Below are 16,921 nucleotides of genomic sequence, written 5' to 3' on the forward strand. Positions count from 1 at the left end.
AAGCTTTGGTTTACTATGGCTTGATTTTTTTATTGTTAAAAGCTTCGCTCAAGGTTCCATCTCTAAGTAGCATTATTGATTTTCCCGTAATACAGAGATTCTTGCAGGATGTGCTTTAATCGTACGAGTAACGGGACCAGGAGCATGACTAAAGTTACAAATCAGGATTTATTGTAGATTAAAAGGGTGCTATCATAATGTTAGTATCATCATAAGCAAACGGATTTCTAGAGTCACTGCCATCTTGTTTCAGAGCTTAATATTAAAGTTAATAAACATGCATTTGGTTTTCATTAAATCTCTGAGCAATTTCATCAGCTGGCCTTTGACTGAACCATTTTAACATATCAGTTCCTTTCTACAGTACTTTTCCTGCTGTGCAAGTCACCGTCGTCCTATTGATGATCAAGTTCAGTTGCAGCTTCAAACTCTGCCTCCCCCTTCCTAATACCCTTTATACAGCTGATATATGTAAGCAGATGTAGGGTTCCCAGGTCCTGCAGTTGTAAAAAGCCCTCCTCAAATCATTGAAGCTTTCTCACCATAACTGACAGCTGTAATGTTATCTATATTTTGATATATATGTGAGAATTCCTTCAAAATATTAAGATTACACATTTTCAATTTCCTGAGCAGGACTGAACATTTTTAGTCTGAAAAATCCTAATACTTGCACCCAACCCTTCTACTTTCTATTTCTTCAAATCATTTCAAAGTAAATATGTCTTGCAAAGATACAGTACATCCTCCCTTTATGGATTAAACATGGATTTATTTTACTTTGCCTTCCTTCTTGTGGATCTGATAATATATCAAGTTGGTAGAAAATTGCATCAGACTTCATATCTTGTGTAACAAGTAATAATGGACTGAAGTTTCTCCCACTTTTTCAATTTTACGTTATCTTTAAAAAAAGCACAATTCTTCTTTAGAACTTTTGGGGGGAAAAAGGCCACTTTTTTATATATAGCCTGAATATGAATTAAAAGAAGAAAATCTGTTAGCACAAACTAACTGCATCTTTGGCATTTATGCTCTTTAATATTGAAGCATGTCATACAGACCCAGCTGTGTCCACATTTTGTTAGGACATGACAAACCGCTGCAGTCTCTTTACCTTTTCCTTCAGGTCGGGTCTTTTCACAGGGGGATTGTCAGACTCACTTCAACAATGAACACAAAGCAGAGGAGAAACAGAACAGTTTCCTACTGTTTAACCATTTCAAAGAAAATCTAAGAAAAAAAGCAAAAGTCCAATGAGGAAAAACAAAAGAAGACATTCTTGTTTCTCACCAAATCATCTGCTGTTTATGGCTTTATGAAGAAAACACGCAGTGATCATTCCTGCTGGATCACCGCTGCAACTCAATACATTCACACAGATATGTTTCAAAATAAAGAAAATCTTTCATTTTAGTCAGAAGAAAACCAGACAGGGCAGGGATGGTGTCATTCACAAACAGCCAATCAATGATTGTCAACAGAGAATATACATGGAGACGCACTGCCGGGATAAAGCAGGTAATTCACCTAACAGGAGAGATTCTTGATCCAGGAAAAATAACATCAAGATAAGAGAACAAACCACTGAAATCCACGGTGTGGTTTTCAGCTTCTCCTCGGCTGCAGGCCTTCGACTGTTTTCTTGTTTCAAACATCACCAGAAGCCTATTTTAAACTGAACCTCTCCTGAAACAAGGCTGAGAGAGTTCAGCAGGAAGCCACGCTGGATGAACATACGGTTCATATTTTACAGCTTCTACATTTTTGACTCATTTAGAGACAGAAAATAAATAAATAGCTTGAGCTGTGGCAGTGAGGGGGGTCAGTTATTCACTGTTCTCTTTGGGGATATCTTCAGTTCGATTGGCACTCAGTTCAGACTCGTCTTCCGTCTTGTCTTTGCTGACCTCCTGACTCTCCACCGTTCCATAACCCACCTTCTCCCCATTCAGCAGGGGCTCCTCCTCCACCTGCAGCCCATCTCTTTCCTCTACCTCCTCTAACTTGCGCAGGATAATGGGAAGCTTTGCATCCGTGTCGCTGTTTTCCAGCAAAGCAATGTCACTCTCCTCGAAGTGTGGCAGCGGAGCACCTTCCTCCAGCTTTTTCTGGAAGTGAAGTCGTTTCTCCCGACCGCTGGCTGACACTTTTTCCAGGATCTGCTTCTCAGCCAGGCGGAGCTGCACCGCCAAACGGGAGTGAAGGGAGAGATCCGGTTTCTCCAAAAAAGACCGATCATCCTGGAAGATAGGAGGCACAGCGAACAGGATTAACTAGAATATAAAATATAAATTAACCCAAATCAGCTCCTGAATGCTGAGCTGATAATCAACATTTCTGGACAGGGTTATAACTTTCATGGATGACCCAACAGGTAAACTCTTATACCATAAACTTCCCATTTCTAGTGACATTTTCGAGAAAAGGCTAAAGCACAATTTTTTCGATTCTTTTGTTCCCACATAAATCAAGTACCTTTTCAGGTTCTTTATAACCTGTTTCCAACCTGCAGGAAGTCCGTCTGATTGCAGACATTTAATCACAGCAGGTAAGCAGGCTGATGACAAACAGCAGCTGGAAATAACATTTTCTGAGATCATTTTTGACATGAATATGAGGCCACATAGAAGGGAGAAGCCTGACCTTACAGAGGTCAGGTCTATTTTGACTTTTTATTTCCAATAAAAGGTTAAACTACAGAAGTATTAAAAAAAGGACAGAAATAAAACCTTGTTGCCAACGAGCAAAACACTACATGTAATACAGGACTGCGCCCATTTCTAGAATTTAACTGTAAAACAGGTAGAAAATCCATGCACCTTCTTCAATTTGCCATACTTTGCATTGGGATCATGAATACTTTTGCAAAGCCCTCTAGCTACAATTAGGAGAAAAATCAGAGCAAACATTCAAGAAAAAAAAATACTAATATAAAGTGATTAGAACTAGATTAGAATACTAAGGTAAATCAGTCTGACGTTGGTAAGAGCAGCAGCTCAGTGTTAAAGAGACCCGATGATGATGCGTTTTACTGACAGAGCGAAGCGTGCATCATCACAGATCAACTGGCATACATAGCAACCATTCATCAAGAGCAGGTAACTTTTCAAGAAACTAATGTAACTGAGCTGATTAATCCCTCTGTCTTTGTAAAGGTTCGTAATCAGAAGCAGGATGTAATTGTGACTGTGACCCCAGTTCCTGCTGACTGACCTCTGATGTGGTCTTGTAGGTTTTCAGCAGCAGAGAAGCTCGGTTCTCCAGGAAAGTCCACAGTTTGATCTCATTCTCCCAGCTGACGGGGAACTCGCTGTTCCCCAGAGTGAAGATCTTGTTGATAGCTCTATCTCCGAGCAGGTAGTCCTTTAGTTCCTCTGAAATTAGGGAAAAAGGGAGGATTTCATTACCTTTTAATACAAGATTTATAAACAAACCCAAGAGAACCAGTAAAAAGAAAAAAACACTCGTCAGATAAACAGTAGCCACAACTAAATGGCAGCAAACTAAATTCCAAAGCAGTAGCTCCATAACACCATGGAATCATCCCAGTTTAAGCCTCTGTCACACTGGGCTCATTCCCCTTGACCTGAATGCAGGATCACTGCTGATGGAGGATGAAAGTGGAGAACAGCCGTGTCCCAGTTGTGTGAAGACACTTCTCCGTCATTTCACATCTGCTAAGACATGTTGGCACACTTATATGCATGCAGAGGACGATACTATCTCACATCCCGTTCCAAAGGCATCTGAGTTTTTCCACCCCTTTTTTTTTTAAATTAACATGCAACAGAAATGAGAATAATATATCATGCAGGATGGTGGGTATACGTCCTGCAATAGAGGAGGCGGCTGCGGCCTTGTGCGACGGGGGATTTATGACATTGCTGCCTTTCTGCATACACGCCGATGAATATTGCAAACCCCACAGTGGATTGTTCCTTCCAAACATCTGGTGGCATGCCTTGATCAATTAACCAACTTAGGAAGGGACGCGGCGTTGCTGGTCCCTTGCGAATGTTCTTCCACCTCATATCTGTCTCTCGTGGAGGAAACAGTCGCTTGGAGACGATCTCAGGGAAGCAGTGGGATATGAGGCAGGTTTTATTGGTTGTGAGCAGATTTCCAGCTCCTGGTTAGATGGGTGATGCCCTGCAGCTGTTATTCAACAATGTGTTTGTGTGTATCCGTGATTCTTACCTTCTGTCATACAGAAGACTCTTAGGAAGGCCAGAAGCTGAGCAGATATCGGGGGCTCGTTACAGTGCAGCGCAAAGACGCAGGAGCTGGAAATAAAACATCATCAGTCACAAACATAAACTTGGTGTGAGGGAGAAAAAAAAAATGCACGCTGGCCCTAAAGGACAGAAATGCGCTGATGCATCAGCGATCAGTTCAGACCCGTCCTCCTTATGGATTGCCCGTGGATCTTATGAGGTTGTCAGCACTATTCCTAAATCAAGCATAATTTTCCAAATCATCCACACACTAAACCTTTGAAACATGCTGGTGTCGTGAAAATCTCACACTCACTGGCCACTTTATTAGGCGCACCAATTTCACTGTTAATCAACATTTAACAGGTAAACAATTAACATTTAACCAAACAAATCATATGGCAGCAAAAAAGCAAAAAAACAAAAAAACTTGGGCATCTAGATTAAATCAATTCAAAGCAAGCATTAAAGTGAAACTCGCCCCAAAATGAGTTTTTTTTTGCACTTTAACTGTAAAGTGTGTCTATTTGCTGCTATTTCAACACTAGTATACATTTTGCTTTTACAATCTCTTTGTGATTATTTTAGTTCTGCAATATCTGTTTCAGTTTCAGTGCTGCCCTAAGTGGTTAAACGTCTACTATTGTTGACAAATTCCTGTAGGTTCATGCTGGTACAGCCCATATCACAGATACAGGCAGTTATCATCACAGCCCTGCGTTCGGTTAGGATTAAAACCCACATTTGCCCCTTGTTGTGATTTACCATTTCCTTTCAGGCATTGTTAAATCAGTGTCTTGAATAGGGGTGTGCAAAATAATCGTGATGATGATGCATCGTGATTCTAATTTTCGTGATCTACTGCATCGATTCTTGATGCCAAGAATCGATTATTAATTAAAAAAAATGAATAAATAAAATTGCATGAATGGTTGGCGAACATCAGCCAAAAACAAGTGCAATACCACTTCCAGTCCAGTAGATGTCGCTGCAAATGTGTTGACGCACGCTGCCTTGTGTCACAAGCATTTCCGGCCGTGGGATACTGTGCCGAGTCATTCAAAAACAAAACATGGAGGAGAAAATATTGCAATGCATCGCAATAATTAAAGTATCGTGATGCATCGTGATAGAATCGCATCGTGGCCTGTGAATCGTGATTCGAATCGAATCGTGACTTCTTTGGCAATACCCACCCCTAGTCTTGAAGCAAATGGTTTGAACAAGGCTATATAAGGCTATAGACCACTGGGCTCTACGGAACCTCAGCTTTACAAAGTGATAAAAAAAATCCTCCAGCTCACAAGTCTATCTATAGGATTACTTCAAGAACCTAGAAAGACACACAGTAGCTCAAATAACCACTGAGTAAGTAAAATAATGCTAATATGAAAGATAGCGTGATCAGTAAAGGGCAAAAATGTGTTAGTAGAAATAAATATTTCATGGACAAAGGTCAAAGTTTTCCGGCAATATGTATAAATCTGGAAATTCACTAAAACCAAAATTGTTATTGTTCATCGACAGAAGAACAAATAAAACAGCGAACAAACAGATTCTGGTCAGTTCTGGTTGTTTCTATTAAAAGATCCATCAGTACCATCCTGCAGTTTTTCTTCTTTCCTTCAATCTTTGAGAACTTTTTTATCCTAGCGCAGAGATCTGTCCTAAGAGGTGTCTGATAATAGCAGCCACTCAACCCTGACTTCAACATCGATCTGCCAGCAAATCTAGCAGTTTAATCAAGTGCTGGTGCAACAAGGGGAATTGTTTCACTTAATTTCTACTGTTCACATTCAGAGCGTCATCAATAAGAGATTAAAGGCTTCTGATTAAAAATGTAGAGAAGGCTGCATAAAATTACGAGGCTAATGATAAAATGATTAAGCTTCTTGGTGATGAAAGTGTTGGGGTGGATGACAAATTGGGGGAGGAGAGAAATAAAGTAGATCTGTTGCAACATTTAACTTATATTCTCCAGCTATGGTAAAGTGGTGTTTAATTGGATGAAATATGGGACTGTTAGAAAAGAGGCTGGTGGCGGCCTGAAGCCCCCTGGGACCCATATTACAGGTTTTGCAGGAGTGGCCAAGGAAAACTTACGACGGGATTCCGGCCCGTGCCAAGACCTCGGCCTTCATGGCGTAGAGACGCTCACTCTTACTGACGCCAAGCTTGATCTTCACTCTGTCGTGAGCATTGTCTTGAAAGAAGAAGCCGTTGTGGATGACAAACTCTGCATTGGACCGCGTCCCGTAGAAGATATAAATCTAAAAGTAGAGAAAAATCTGCTTCATCTATCAGAAACATTCATCCTAATTTATGGGATGGCCAATATATATATATATATATAAAAATAAATGTTAAGGCACATTATTCTAGTCAAATATTTGACAATTGTTTCATTATCAAATAGTAATTATGTTTCTCATACTTCTACTCAATCTGTTCTGACTAAATCTGTTTGTGGTAAAGAGTTTACCATTTGTGTGCTCTGGCCCCTCACCTGTTCGTTCTCCTTGTAGTCTTGCAGAGCCACACATTCACAGCGATCATCCTCCAAGTTGTAGCCTGTAGTTATCTGGAGGAGGACAGAATTATTCTAAACAGATTTATTTTCTACTAAATAAAACTGCTACACGTGATGGCTTTGCTTCCAGACTCAACATTGAGCCTCCAGAACTGATAAGACTTCTAAACATTTGAAGGTTCAGGTTTTCCTCACCCTGTTCATCTCTTCATCCACCCATGTACTCATCAATACCGCTATCTACTTTATTCATCCATGCATGAAACTAACTGGGAGAACAGTTAACAACAAAAGAAGACTAGAAAAAGCAAATAGTGTTTGCTTGAATTAGCATCTCTGTCAACATTAAAAAGATACTATTAAATTGAATATGGTGCCATAACAGCTCTTAGATGCTTCTAGTTCAATAAATTGGTCCATTTTTTTTTTGTAACTGCGTTAGAAAGCCGCAAGGCGATGCTAATCTATTGGTTTCGTTTAGGGCTGAACGATTTTGACAAAAAAAATCGAAATTGAAATGATTTTCAACCAATTTTATGACTTTATTGTGATTTCCTTTGCAAAAAGCACAAGCATTTCAAAGTTTTACTCCAAAGTTTTTTTCATGACCCTGAAAGCCTGCTTGTCCAGAATCCAGTGTTGCAGGATTTTACTGTAACATTTGCAAGAAAAAATTCTACTATAATGCATAGATCTAGGTGCCAACTGCAACTCGCTGTTCCCTTCTGTGCGACAGCATACTGACTTTAATCACTTTACTGCCACCTAAAGGGCTGGAGGGAGACATTTAGTGTCTTACCCTTGCAAAATGTATTTAAATTGCAATTATATTGCAAATGCAATTAATTGCCCAGCCCTAGTTTCTGTGGTATAAATGCTTTATAACCGGATCATTTATTTAGGATTAGAATCACAGTTTTCCATTACAATGACCTGAATAAGAGGAAATACATCAAGATTTAATAATGAAATAAACCCTTCTGTCTCTGATTATGAAATCTTTCATTTTAGAGGAATCATACAAATTTAGCGGAGAAGACTGAATCGACAGGCTGTGGTTGCTCAATATCAGGCTTACCAACAGACCATTTTGCACTATGAAGGCTAAACATGACCTTGACAGTACATGGCCTCTGCTAAAAAGGGCTGCAAATCTTTTTTTCTCCCTTTTTTATATTAACGGTCAAAATGACCCAACAATTTTTTTATTACCAGTCCATTTGTATGGTTACACATGTCCCACAGGGGAATGAGAGCCAGGGTGACCTGGCCTCCATCCTCAGTGGGGATCTGGTTCTGGCGCGTCATCACTGACGATACCGCCCACCTGTGGTATATGGCAGAGATGTGAAAAATGAAATATTACCCATTAACGGTAGGAAATAAATAGGTTAGGAACCTAAAATGTGCCGTTGTGCAAGTTTACATTAACAACACACACTGACCTGTAGTCGTCAAACGTGAAGCTGTCCTTCAGGGGCAGCTTGCTAGCAGCTGGATGAGTCTGGGGATGCAGGAAAGAGGAAAAAAGAAAAACACAAATCAGTCCAAGGATTTCATTATGCAGGTATGCTGGAGGGGGGCTGCCTGACAGGGAAGCCTAACAAGAAGGACTGGGAGTAGGGGACCACTACTGGTGTGTGTGTGAAGGTGTGTGTGTGGTCTGTACGTGCAGCGTGACACTCGACCCCCCACATACATCACTGTCAACTTAATTTGTTGTGGCCAGCAGCCGTCATAAATCTGCCTCATCAATTTGGGCATGAATATTTGTGTGTGTTTCTGAAAGAGTTTGCGTGTGTTCACCAATGTCACTAGTTTCTCCATTTAAAGCCACAGCCGCCACTGACTAAAAGTCACGTTTAGACTGTCCTAGTTTGATGCAAAAAATAAAAAAAGACAGATATCCTGTTTATAAATGGTACAGATTTGACAAAGATCAGAATAAAAATCCTTTTAATGCAAAATTTTACACAGCAAGGCCCCCAGTCCGTACAGGGTTTGTTTTGGCCAATTGTTGAAGCAAACATCTCAAGGTGCAAAACCGTATGTGGTCATCGTTAATGTTAGACAATACTATTGGACAAGAAGATTCAATTCAGATTCTAAAATACTTTATCAATCCAAAACGGAAATTAAATGTTGCAGTAACTCATAAGGGGTTCGGGATCAGATGATTGTTTCCACATTAGGGATGGAACGGTTTTTGAAAACCGTCCGAACCGTTCGGTTCGACTGTCTCGGTTCGATTCGCGTGTGTTGCGTTCGGTTCATGCACTGCTCCTTTTTCTCATAGGCGAAGCGTGTACACTCCAGAGCAGAAGGTGGCGGTACTGAGGCCAAAGCAAACCACCAGTAGTAAACAAGAAGAAGAAGCGAAGCAGCATAGCTGGGTGTAGCAGAAAAAAATCAGTTGTGGAGAATTGTGTGCGTATGGCGAGCGGGAAACAACAGGAGTTGGAAGACGCGCCAGCAGCACTTTATAGGTCTGCTGTGTGGGACCACTTTGCATTTAGAGTGACCTACGAGGACGGCGGAAAGAAAGTTGTGCATAAAAGTGCAAAAGTGTTCAAGCATTGTGCAACATTACAATAATTTCATGTAATGAAGAAAGAGACAAGAGTTAAATTCTAAATACAGCGGGTCAGCAGAAGTCCGAGAACTGCAACAGAGGTTTCTCAAATCATCCTCCCTCAGCACAGCGCTGCACAAACCCAAGGTCTGCAGGTCCAACCCTCAGAAAAACACCTTTAACCAGGATATAGAGGATTTAAGAAAATAACAGAAGGTCCTTGCAGTGGAAAATAGGCCTTATATCTGGAAAAATACTGCTGGATAAATCAGCAACTGTGTTTATATCACCTGTTTGAATTAGCAGAGTTCCCCCCACTCCAAACCAGCAGCACATACATATCTGCACAATGGACTTGACAAGACAAGGAGCATCACAAACAGTCTTCATCCCCCCCTTTTTTGTCTGAAGTTCCTCCATTCTCGCCCCCTCCCTCTTCCTCCTCAGATGACCGGGCTGGAAAATTAGCTTGTCACTTTGGTTTTGAATTTAACTGACCTGAATGTACCATGTTCTGTGGCCTCCCCGCCCCCTAATCTCCTGGTTCTGTCTGTATCTGCCCAGCGTTTTGGATCTGTAAATGACTGGCTGAACAGACTGATCCATGTCAACGTGTTCAGAAAGACCAACCACCTCCTACACTATACCCCGCCGACTGCAGAGAGGTGGCTGAACACATCTAAATACCAAAACACAGCTCAGTATCACTATTGTGGAGATTATACTATGAACCAAGGTTTAATAGTTTTGAATTTCTGTTTTTAATTAAGTTTTTACTTCAGATTTTTTGACTTTCTGATTTGAAAATGCTTAGTTTCAGTTAAACTTTCTTAATTTAAGTTATAGTTTCAGTCTTTACTGTAATACGAATTACATACCAGGGGCAAGCCAAAAAAAAAAAAGGCATAGAAATAAAATCCAAGATAAGGACAGATCGCTGCAACAACACAAATGATCTGACTGCTGTAGCTGCCATCTGCTGGCATAATGCAGAACAGCGAAAAAAAAAAAAAAAAAGCAAAAACGGCAACCAAAAAATATATTTCATATTAATGAATTCTGTTTTAGATACAAACTAAGAAAATTTTCTCCTAAAATGTATTTCTTTTTTATTTTAGTTTTTGTTATTTGTCATTTTTAGTTAAAAATAACCTTGCTAAGAACTATAAAGGCCGGTAAAGCTTGGTCAGGCTGGTGTTATACCCTCTAAGAACAAAAGTGCATGTAGGGTGAAGCTTGCAGCTCTGAGAATATCTGATTTGACTTTTAGAATTTAACTACAAAATCTCCAGCTTCACTTGATCACGACCCAGTGGAAAGGTGCTGCAATCCTGTTTGGCAATGTGTTCCTCCTCCTGTTACTATAGTGTATATTTCACTACAGTGATAATACCAGAATATCTCACTATTTAAGTGCACTGTGGTATTTTGGCTATTATAAGGTGGTAAAGAAGTAGTAGCACCTTAAAAATATATTATGCTGAAACATGTTAACTGGAAATGGAAAGACAAACTTCAGTAAACAAACAGAAGCAGATCTAACTGGACATAAGAGAACCCACAAGAATGTTTGACATATACCATCAGTCAGACAGTCTTTAAATGAAACACTAGCAAGCCCACCAAACTGTTTGAAGCCATAGTGACTGAAACCTATGTTACGTCTCTACTCTCAGAAATGGAGACCAGAAAACAAATTAAAAGCTAGTGCTGCACAATCAAAGGTAAACATGTAATATAACCTGATAATGATGAATGCTGAAGGAAAGATCTGACCTGCAATTAATAAACAAATAAAGCATCGTTGTATTTCTGCTGTAAGTATACTGATAATTTCAATACTTATATCTCAAAAACACAAAAGCTGACGTTTTTCACATTAAAAAAGGTCCTTGGTAGTTTTGTTATAGGTTCAGATTGACTCTAATGCAGCATTATATTTTAAAACTCTTTATTCTGCATTAAAGCTGAAGTCTGTAAGTTTTTAAAAATCACTTTTTTGTCATATTGGCTAAAACTGTCCCTATGCCCAGACAGCAGTACATGTGATATGTAACCTGTGAAAAAAACTGCTTCAATTTGTCCCGCATACTGCCTGTATTTCAATCTGGAAAGAATAATTCGGGACGAGTCAAAACAACCAATCACAGCCAGAGGAGCGTCTGATGGAGTGTCAATCACAGCTCACACACGCTGAAGGCCGTAGGAGTGGACGACTTAAAAAGAAAAAAAAAAAAAAAGCTTTTTGCAAAAGTTAAATCTTCATAAACAAAAAAAAATTCCATTGATAGATTTTATCTATCAATCACTCCGCCTATGTGAAAGGCCATCAGGAGTTCATAAAAAGCAGTTGAAAAACTCTAGACTGAGAGATTGTTGAGGCAAAGCCAGTATTTTCTACAACAAATGAGGCCCGACCTGCTACATGAGTCAGACTGCTGAAAACATAAAGTCTTCACTAGAGAGCCGAGCATCAGGGCTGACCTTTCCTCCACCCAGAATTTAACATGCCTAGGGTCGGGAAAAGGGTAGTTAACATCTCTGCAGAATCCACACATTCTGGAATAACTGACAACTGTATCTTCAGGTTGTTCCTCCAGCATGAAATTTTTTTAAAGACAAGCCACAAGAGAGTTTGCTTAGAATCAGCATTGTGCATATTTTCTCTAATTTAACCCCATTCTCTGTTTTAATGCCGTTTACATTATTATAGATTATATATAATTAATGCATATTACAGAAATACAGATTTATATAAAAAGGCTGTACATAGAGAAATGGAGTGGAGTTGATGTTTCTTATTTAGCGTCACAACATGGCAAATAAAGCTGAATCTAAATTAGAAACTAAGAGAGAAATGGTCAGCCTTAGTTTCTAATGTTATGTATAAAGAAAACAGGCTGAACTTATCCCCTGCCTATTACCTATTCAACAGAGAACATTAGTGGTGGCAGCATGATTCAAATGTGTACAGCCTTTTCTATTAAACCCCAAAGGACTCGAGCTTTTGTACCACCAAACATGCACAAACTAAGTGCTGATTACTTTTGTTAACCGATAGGACAATTCCTGCGATGGACTGGCGACCTGTCCAGGGTATACCCTGACTCTCGCCCATTGACTTCTGCAGCACCCCTCGCGACCCCACTCAGGACAAGCGTGTCAGATAATGGATGGATGGATGGATATGACAATTCCTTTTTGTTAATAATCCTAAATTGGGGTTGATTAGTTCAAAGACATGGCTTAGTGAAGGCAATGGCTTCTACAAGAATCTGGGTGGTTTCTTTATTGAAACCTTTAAAACTGAAAAAAGACCAATCTCAGATCATACATTAGGTTTCTGGGAGGGAGGGAGGGAGGGAGGGAGGCAGGGAGGGAGGGAGGGAGAGAGGGAGGGAGGGAGGGAGGGAGGGAGGGAGGGAGGGAGGGAGGGAGGGAGGGAGGGAGGGAGGGAGGGAGGGAGGGAGGGAGGGAGGGAGGGAGGGAGGGAGGGAGGGAGGGAGAGAGTAATCAAAATCTGATTTATTATTGATCTTTTAATATTAGTTTTCAGCAGAAATAAAAAATCTAACTGTTTTGCTATTGCTTTGATAAAAGTGTCCAACTTCCAAAAGAAGAGCTGTGAAGAGATCTGACCAAAGCATGTTTAGATTATGAATAAAAAGAAAAAAAACAAAAAAACACTAATCCCTACTATTAATCCATTACCTGTCATCAGGGCCTTTTATATGTCACCTCATCAGAAATACGTGGATTATGCATCTTAAGGATGCAGGAAGAAAGCAATGAATTTGGTTTTAAGAGGTTGATACACTGATTTAAAATATCTTAACATAATTTAACTACAGCCATGATGGGAAAAAATGCAGGTTTTTCTAATATGATACACAAAGCTCTGTAAAGGTCTAACGTCTCCCCCTGCTGGGTGTTAGGGAGTGTAACAGCTACAAAATTAATTCACACCTGACAGCAGATATTTTCTTAAAAAAAAAAAAAAGAAATAAAAACAACAATGGGCGTGCTTTGGTGGCGCAGTGGTTAGCACACACCACCCATGTATGGAGGCCATAGTCACTGGGCCACTATTAACGTAGAAACTAAAAAAAAATAAAAAAATAAAATAACATTCTTGGACTCATCCTTCATACCATTCATGCCATTTATCTGGTTTCAATAATTAATTCTGTTCCACATATAAAACCACAAATAAACCAGTTAAAACCTCAAAATCCCCTGTAAATTTTAATCATCTGTACACAAAAGTTTAATGTCTGGGTACCTGCAATAGTTTGTAGAAGTAAGCATACTGCCGTGCAGTGTTCTTGTACTGGCTCAGGACATCCTGCACCGCCTGCGTACCCAGCAGCAGCTGCACATCATCCTGCTGGTAGTACAGCGGCGTGTCGTACTCCTGGGGCAGACTGCGGATGTATGGCAGCCAGAAAGAAGACGGGTTGGCCCGCTCGCACAGCAAGTGCAGCGCCAGCGTCACGTTCCCCATAGCCTGCATGATCCGGTCCTGACCATACAGAGGACCTGAGACACACAGGGTCAAAGAGGCAGTTGGAAGGGTCAACAATAAGATCGACATTGTGGGTTCAACATTTGAATAATACTGTAAGACCCCGGCTTAGGTGTTTTCTTTTCTAAACATTAACCATCTTTGAGCTCAGCAACATTTTACATCAAAAGAAAAGAAGAACATTTGCAGTTTGAAAGGAATTAGAAAAATCCCTCGTGCCAACAAAAATAAAAAGTCACATTAACAGTCCTTAACCCTGACAAACATATTTACAGCAATACAGCAAACTGTCGTCAAACGTCACCTGGAGTAGATAAACTGCTCTACATATGATTTAATATCAGATTTAACCAGCCGGTTTATATAGATCTCAGGGGTTTTTCAGGGTAGTGAACAAGTAGCATCATGCAGGGCTGTACTCTTGGTTTGTTTTTTTGTTTACCAAGAGCACAATTGCTCCAAATGAATAAAAAAATTAGGAGAACAGAAAATATGGAGGGGCACTATGATTTTTCAAAAATAGTACTATTTTCTTTTCTTATTTTCAGGATAATAATTCATGTTTTGTGAGGCTGTTTTTTTTTTTTTTAATGGGGGTTTCTAGTAAGAAAGAAAATGACCCGCCTGCTTCTGTCCTTTGCAATATGTACAGAACATGAGGTTATCCTCAAACTCAAACCAAGGGAAGAGTTGGATCCAATCTGATTTAAACTTGCAAACCTTGTCAGCAGTGTCGCTAATGCTAGTGCTAACGCTAGCTGAGGTATCTCTTCTGGCTTGATGTTGTCATTTCTCCCAGTCCTGGTTACAATATTTCCATCAACAAACACGCAATGTGCACAATTTCACTACTTTCTAAATTTCAGCCAGTTCCTTCTTTTCCTGTTTTTCATTAGTGAACAGACCAAATAGTCCAGGTGTCTCTGGCTAACTATTATAGTTAGTGAAGCAGTAACCCTCTCCCCTCCCCCGAGGAAGCTGCATGATTCCTGTCTGACGCCATAAAACCTACCGCTGGGTTAAACCGCATAACTCATCCACATAAAATCGAGATGCCTTCTTTGTCTTACTTAAGACTTATTTGTTATCTTTGCTGAAATCAAAGTTGAGCTTCAGAATTAGATAATTGTATTTAACTCAACTGGAAGAATGAGAGTAATCATTACTATAGCTCATCTTCACATGTCTGCAGCCGTGGCAAACTGCTACTCTTCTTCAAGGATTAAAGATGTAAAGAGGATTTTCGCGGATTTTTGAAAGATCCGCCCTCTCCATTTAAAAAAAATAAATAATGCACATGCAAAACACCGTACCCGCACACGAGCCCATTTCCCCTCGTGCACACAGTGTTTAAAAGTTGCCGTTTGCATTTACTTTCCAAAAGATTTGTAATTTTTCTACTATGTCAGACTCACCACTGGGGGAAATGGGGACAAGCATGTACGACAACGTTACGTAAACATATAACCAGAATGATTGACATTTAGGAGGACCACTTATTTTGGTGATCCACTCGGAAAAATGATTGAGCTAGTGTTGTAAATCAGTGGAGAAGGATAGTTTCCCTTCCGCTGCAGCGTGACGACAGCGGACAGTGAAGGAGAGAGAGCGGGAGACTGGATAGGAATCCACTTGCTCAGGAGGAAAAAGTTCTGTGCTTTTATGTGATGTCACAGTCTCCATTAACACAGAAAAAAAGTCACTAGATATTGGAAAAAAGGCAGCTAGAATGATCTGAAAACTCACTAAATATAAGCTGTAACCACTGTTGTGCTAATTAGGTTTCCATGCAGGAAATTTGTAAGGCAACCGTGACGTCTCATAACAAGTTTCCCTTCACAAAATTACCATTTGAATTTTCAGAAATTCCTTCTCCTTATTTTTTTTTATAAAAACAAATATTTTATGCCAGCATGGCTTAAATGAAAGGGGTGAAATCTGTACTCAAACATGTACTTATCAAGTGGGAATGCTTATGCATTCCCACTTATTGTTTTTCACTTTAAATTTTTCTGACTCTAACTAGTCCCGCAGTTTTCAACCGATTTCAACAATTTTGGTATCAAAACGTTCAGCTTGTTCAGGAGAATTGTGCTATGTCTTTTGGTAAAGATATTTTTTGTAGTTTTCGCGATATTCAGCTTTTTCTGCATTTTTTTTTGTCCCATTGAAATGCATGTAGAATTCTTAGATTTCAGCAAAATTCAGCTAAAACTTTATCATCTTCGACCTTTAACTACTGCAGCATACTTTCAGCTAGAAACACCATTCAACTTTTAAAATGTTTCCGTATCTTTCTTCTATTACTGTTTAACTCAGCTTTTTGCTAACTTTTATAGTTTTGCTTCAGTGAAGCTTCAAACGTTAAAAGAATTTTTACAGATTTTCAGATTTATAATGGAAGTCTATGGACGGAATTCTTCAACTGTTAGAGTGCGTGCTCTAGCTTTTGAGCTGTTCTGGTTTTTCCAAACAAATTCTTCTCACTCCCTCATTTTTCACTCAATTGAAATAAATTATACATCAAAACGTAGGGATTTTTGTCAGGATTCAGGAAATGTAACACTCATTTGTGTGGCATTTACGGTTTTCCAACAGTTTGGCCCAGACCGCGAAGAAGTCCAGACTTCCCCAATAGAAATCCAATGAGAGACTTTCCAAAAATCACATACAAAATCCAAAACGATACATATTTTCATATTGCTCCTATTTCTTAACCATTTCATGTACTAACATGAAACTTGGTATAGAACATCTTCAGACCCTTCTAGCACTCACATTGAAGGAATTTTTTCAATATCATTTATGGTTTAGCTGTTTAGCTGACTTGTTCGGGCATAGGAAAACATTGATTCTGCGAAAAATCCTCATACTCAGAAAAAACACATTTTTACATCGTCACCATGGCCAAATAGTTTTTAGTAGAAACATGAAAGTTGGCACAGTCGAACCCGAAGGATGGCTGACGCCAATGGTGAAACAAATTTTTGAATACCTTTTATGGTTTTGGCTCACCGCTCATTTGTTCGGAGGGGAAGTTTTGCTTTTGACAGCTCAGCTCTACCATGGAACTCCAT

The 16,921-nt window shown here is 39.6% G+C and overlaps 1 protein-coding gene across 3 annotated transcripts in view; it reads right to left on the reverse strand.

Annotated features, from left to right (window-relative positions):
* Window positions 1-1,015: 1,015 nt before the first annotated feature.
* setd3 (SET domain containing 3, actin histidine methyltransferase) overlaps window positions 1,016-16,921 on the reverse strand; it is a 32,625-nt gene continuing 16,719 nt past the window's right edge. For 2 of the 3 annotated variants that reach the window (XM_038290676.1, XM_038290675.1), the window contains exons 6-13: window positions 13,602-13,858; window positions 8,193-8,251; window positions 7,960-8,074; window positions 6,724-6,798; window positions 6,321-6,487; window positions 4,201-4,286; window positions 3,217-3,377; window positions 1,830-2,243 (exon numbers count right to left, since the gene is read on the reverse strand). In XM_038290676.1, the coding sequence (XP_038146604.1) occupies window positions 1,830-2,243; window positions 3,217-3,377; window positions 4,201-4,286; window positions 6,321-6,487; window positions 6,724-6,798; window positions 7,960-8,074; window positions 8,193-8,251; window positions 13,602-13,858 (1,334 nt within the window). Of the gene's footprint in view, window positions 2,244-3,216; window positions 3,378-4,200; window positions 4,287-6,320; window positions 6,488-6,723; window positions 6,799-7,959; window positions 8,075-8,192; window positions 8,252-13,601; window positions 13,859-16,921 lie in introns of all 3 variants that reach the window. The other variant, XM_038290674.1, reaches the window with a different exon arrangement.

Source organism: Cyprinodon tularosa, unplaced genomic scaffold (assembly GCF_016077235.1).
Source record: "Cyprinodon tularosa strain WSP-4 unplaced genomic scaffold, ASM1607723v1 ctg286, whole genome shotgun sequence".
In the NCBI taxonomy this organism is placed as follows: Eukaryota; Metazoa; Chordata; class Actinopteri; order Cyprinodontiformes; family Cyprinodontidae; genus Cyprinodon; species Cyprinodon tularosa.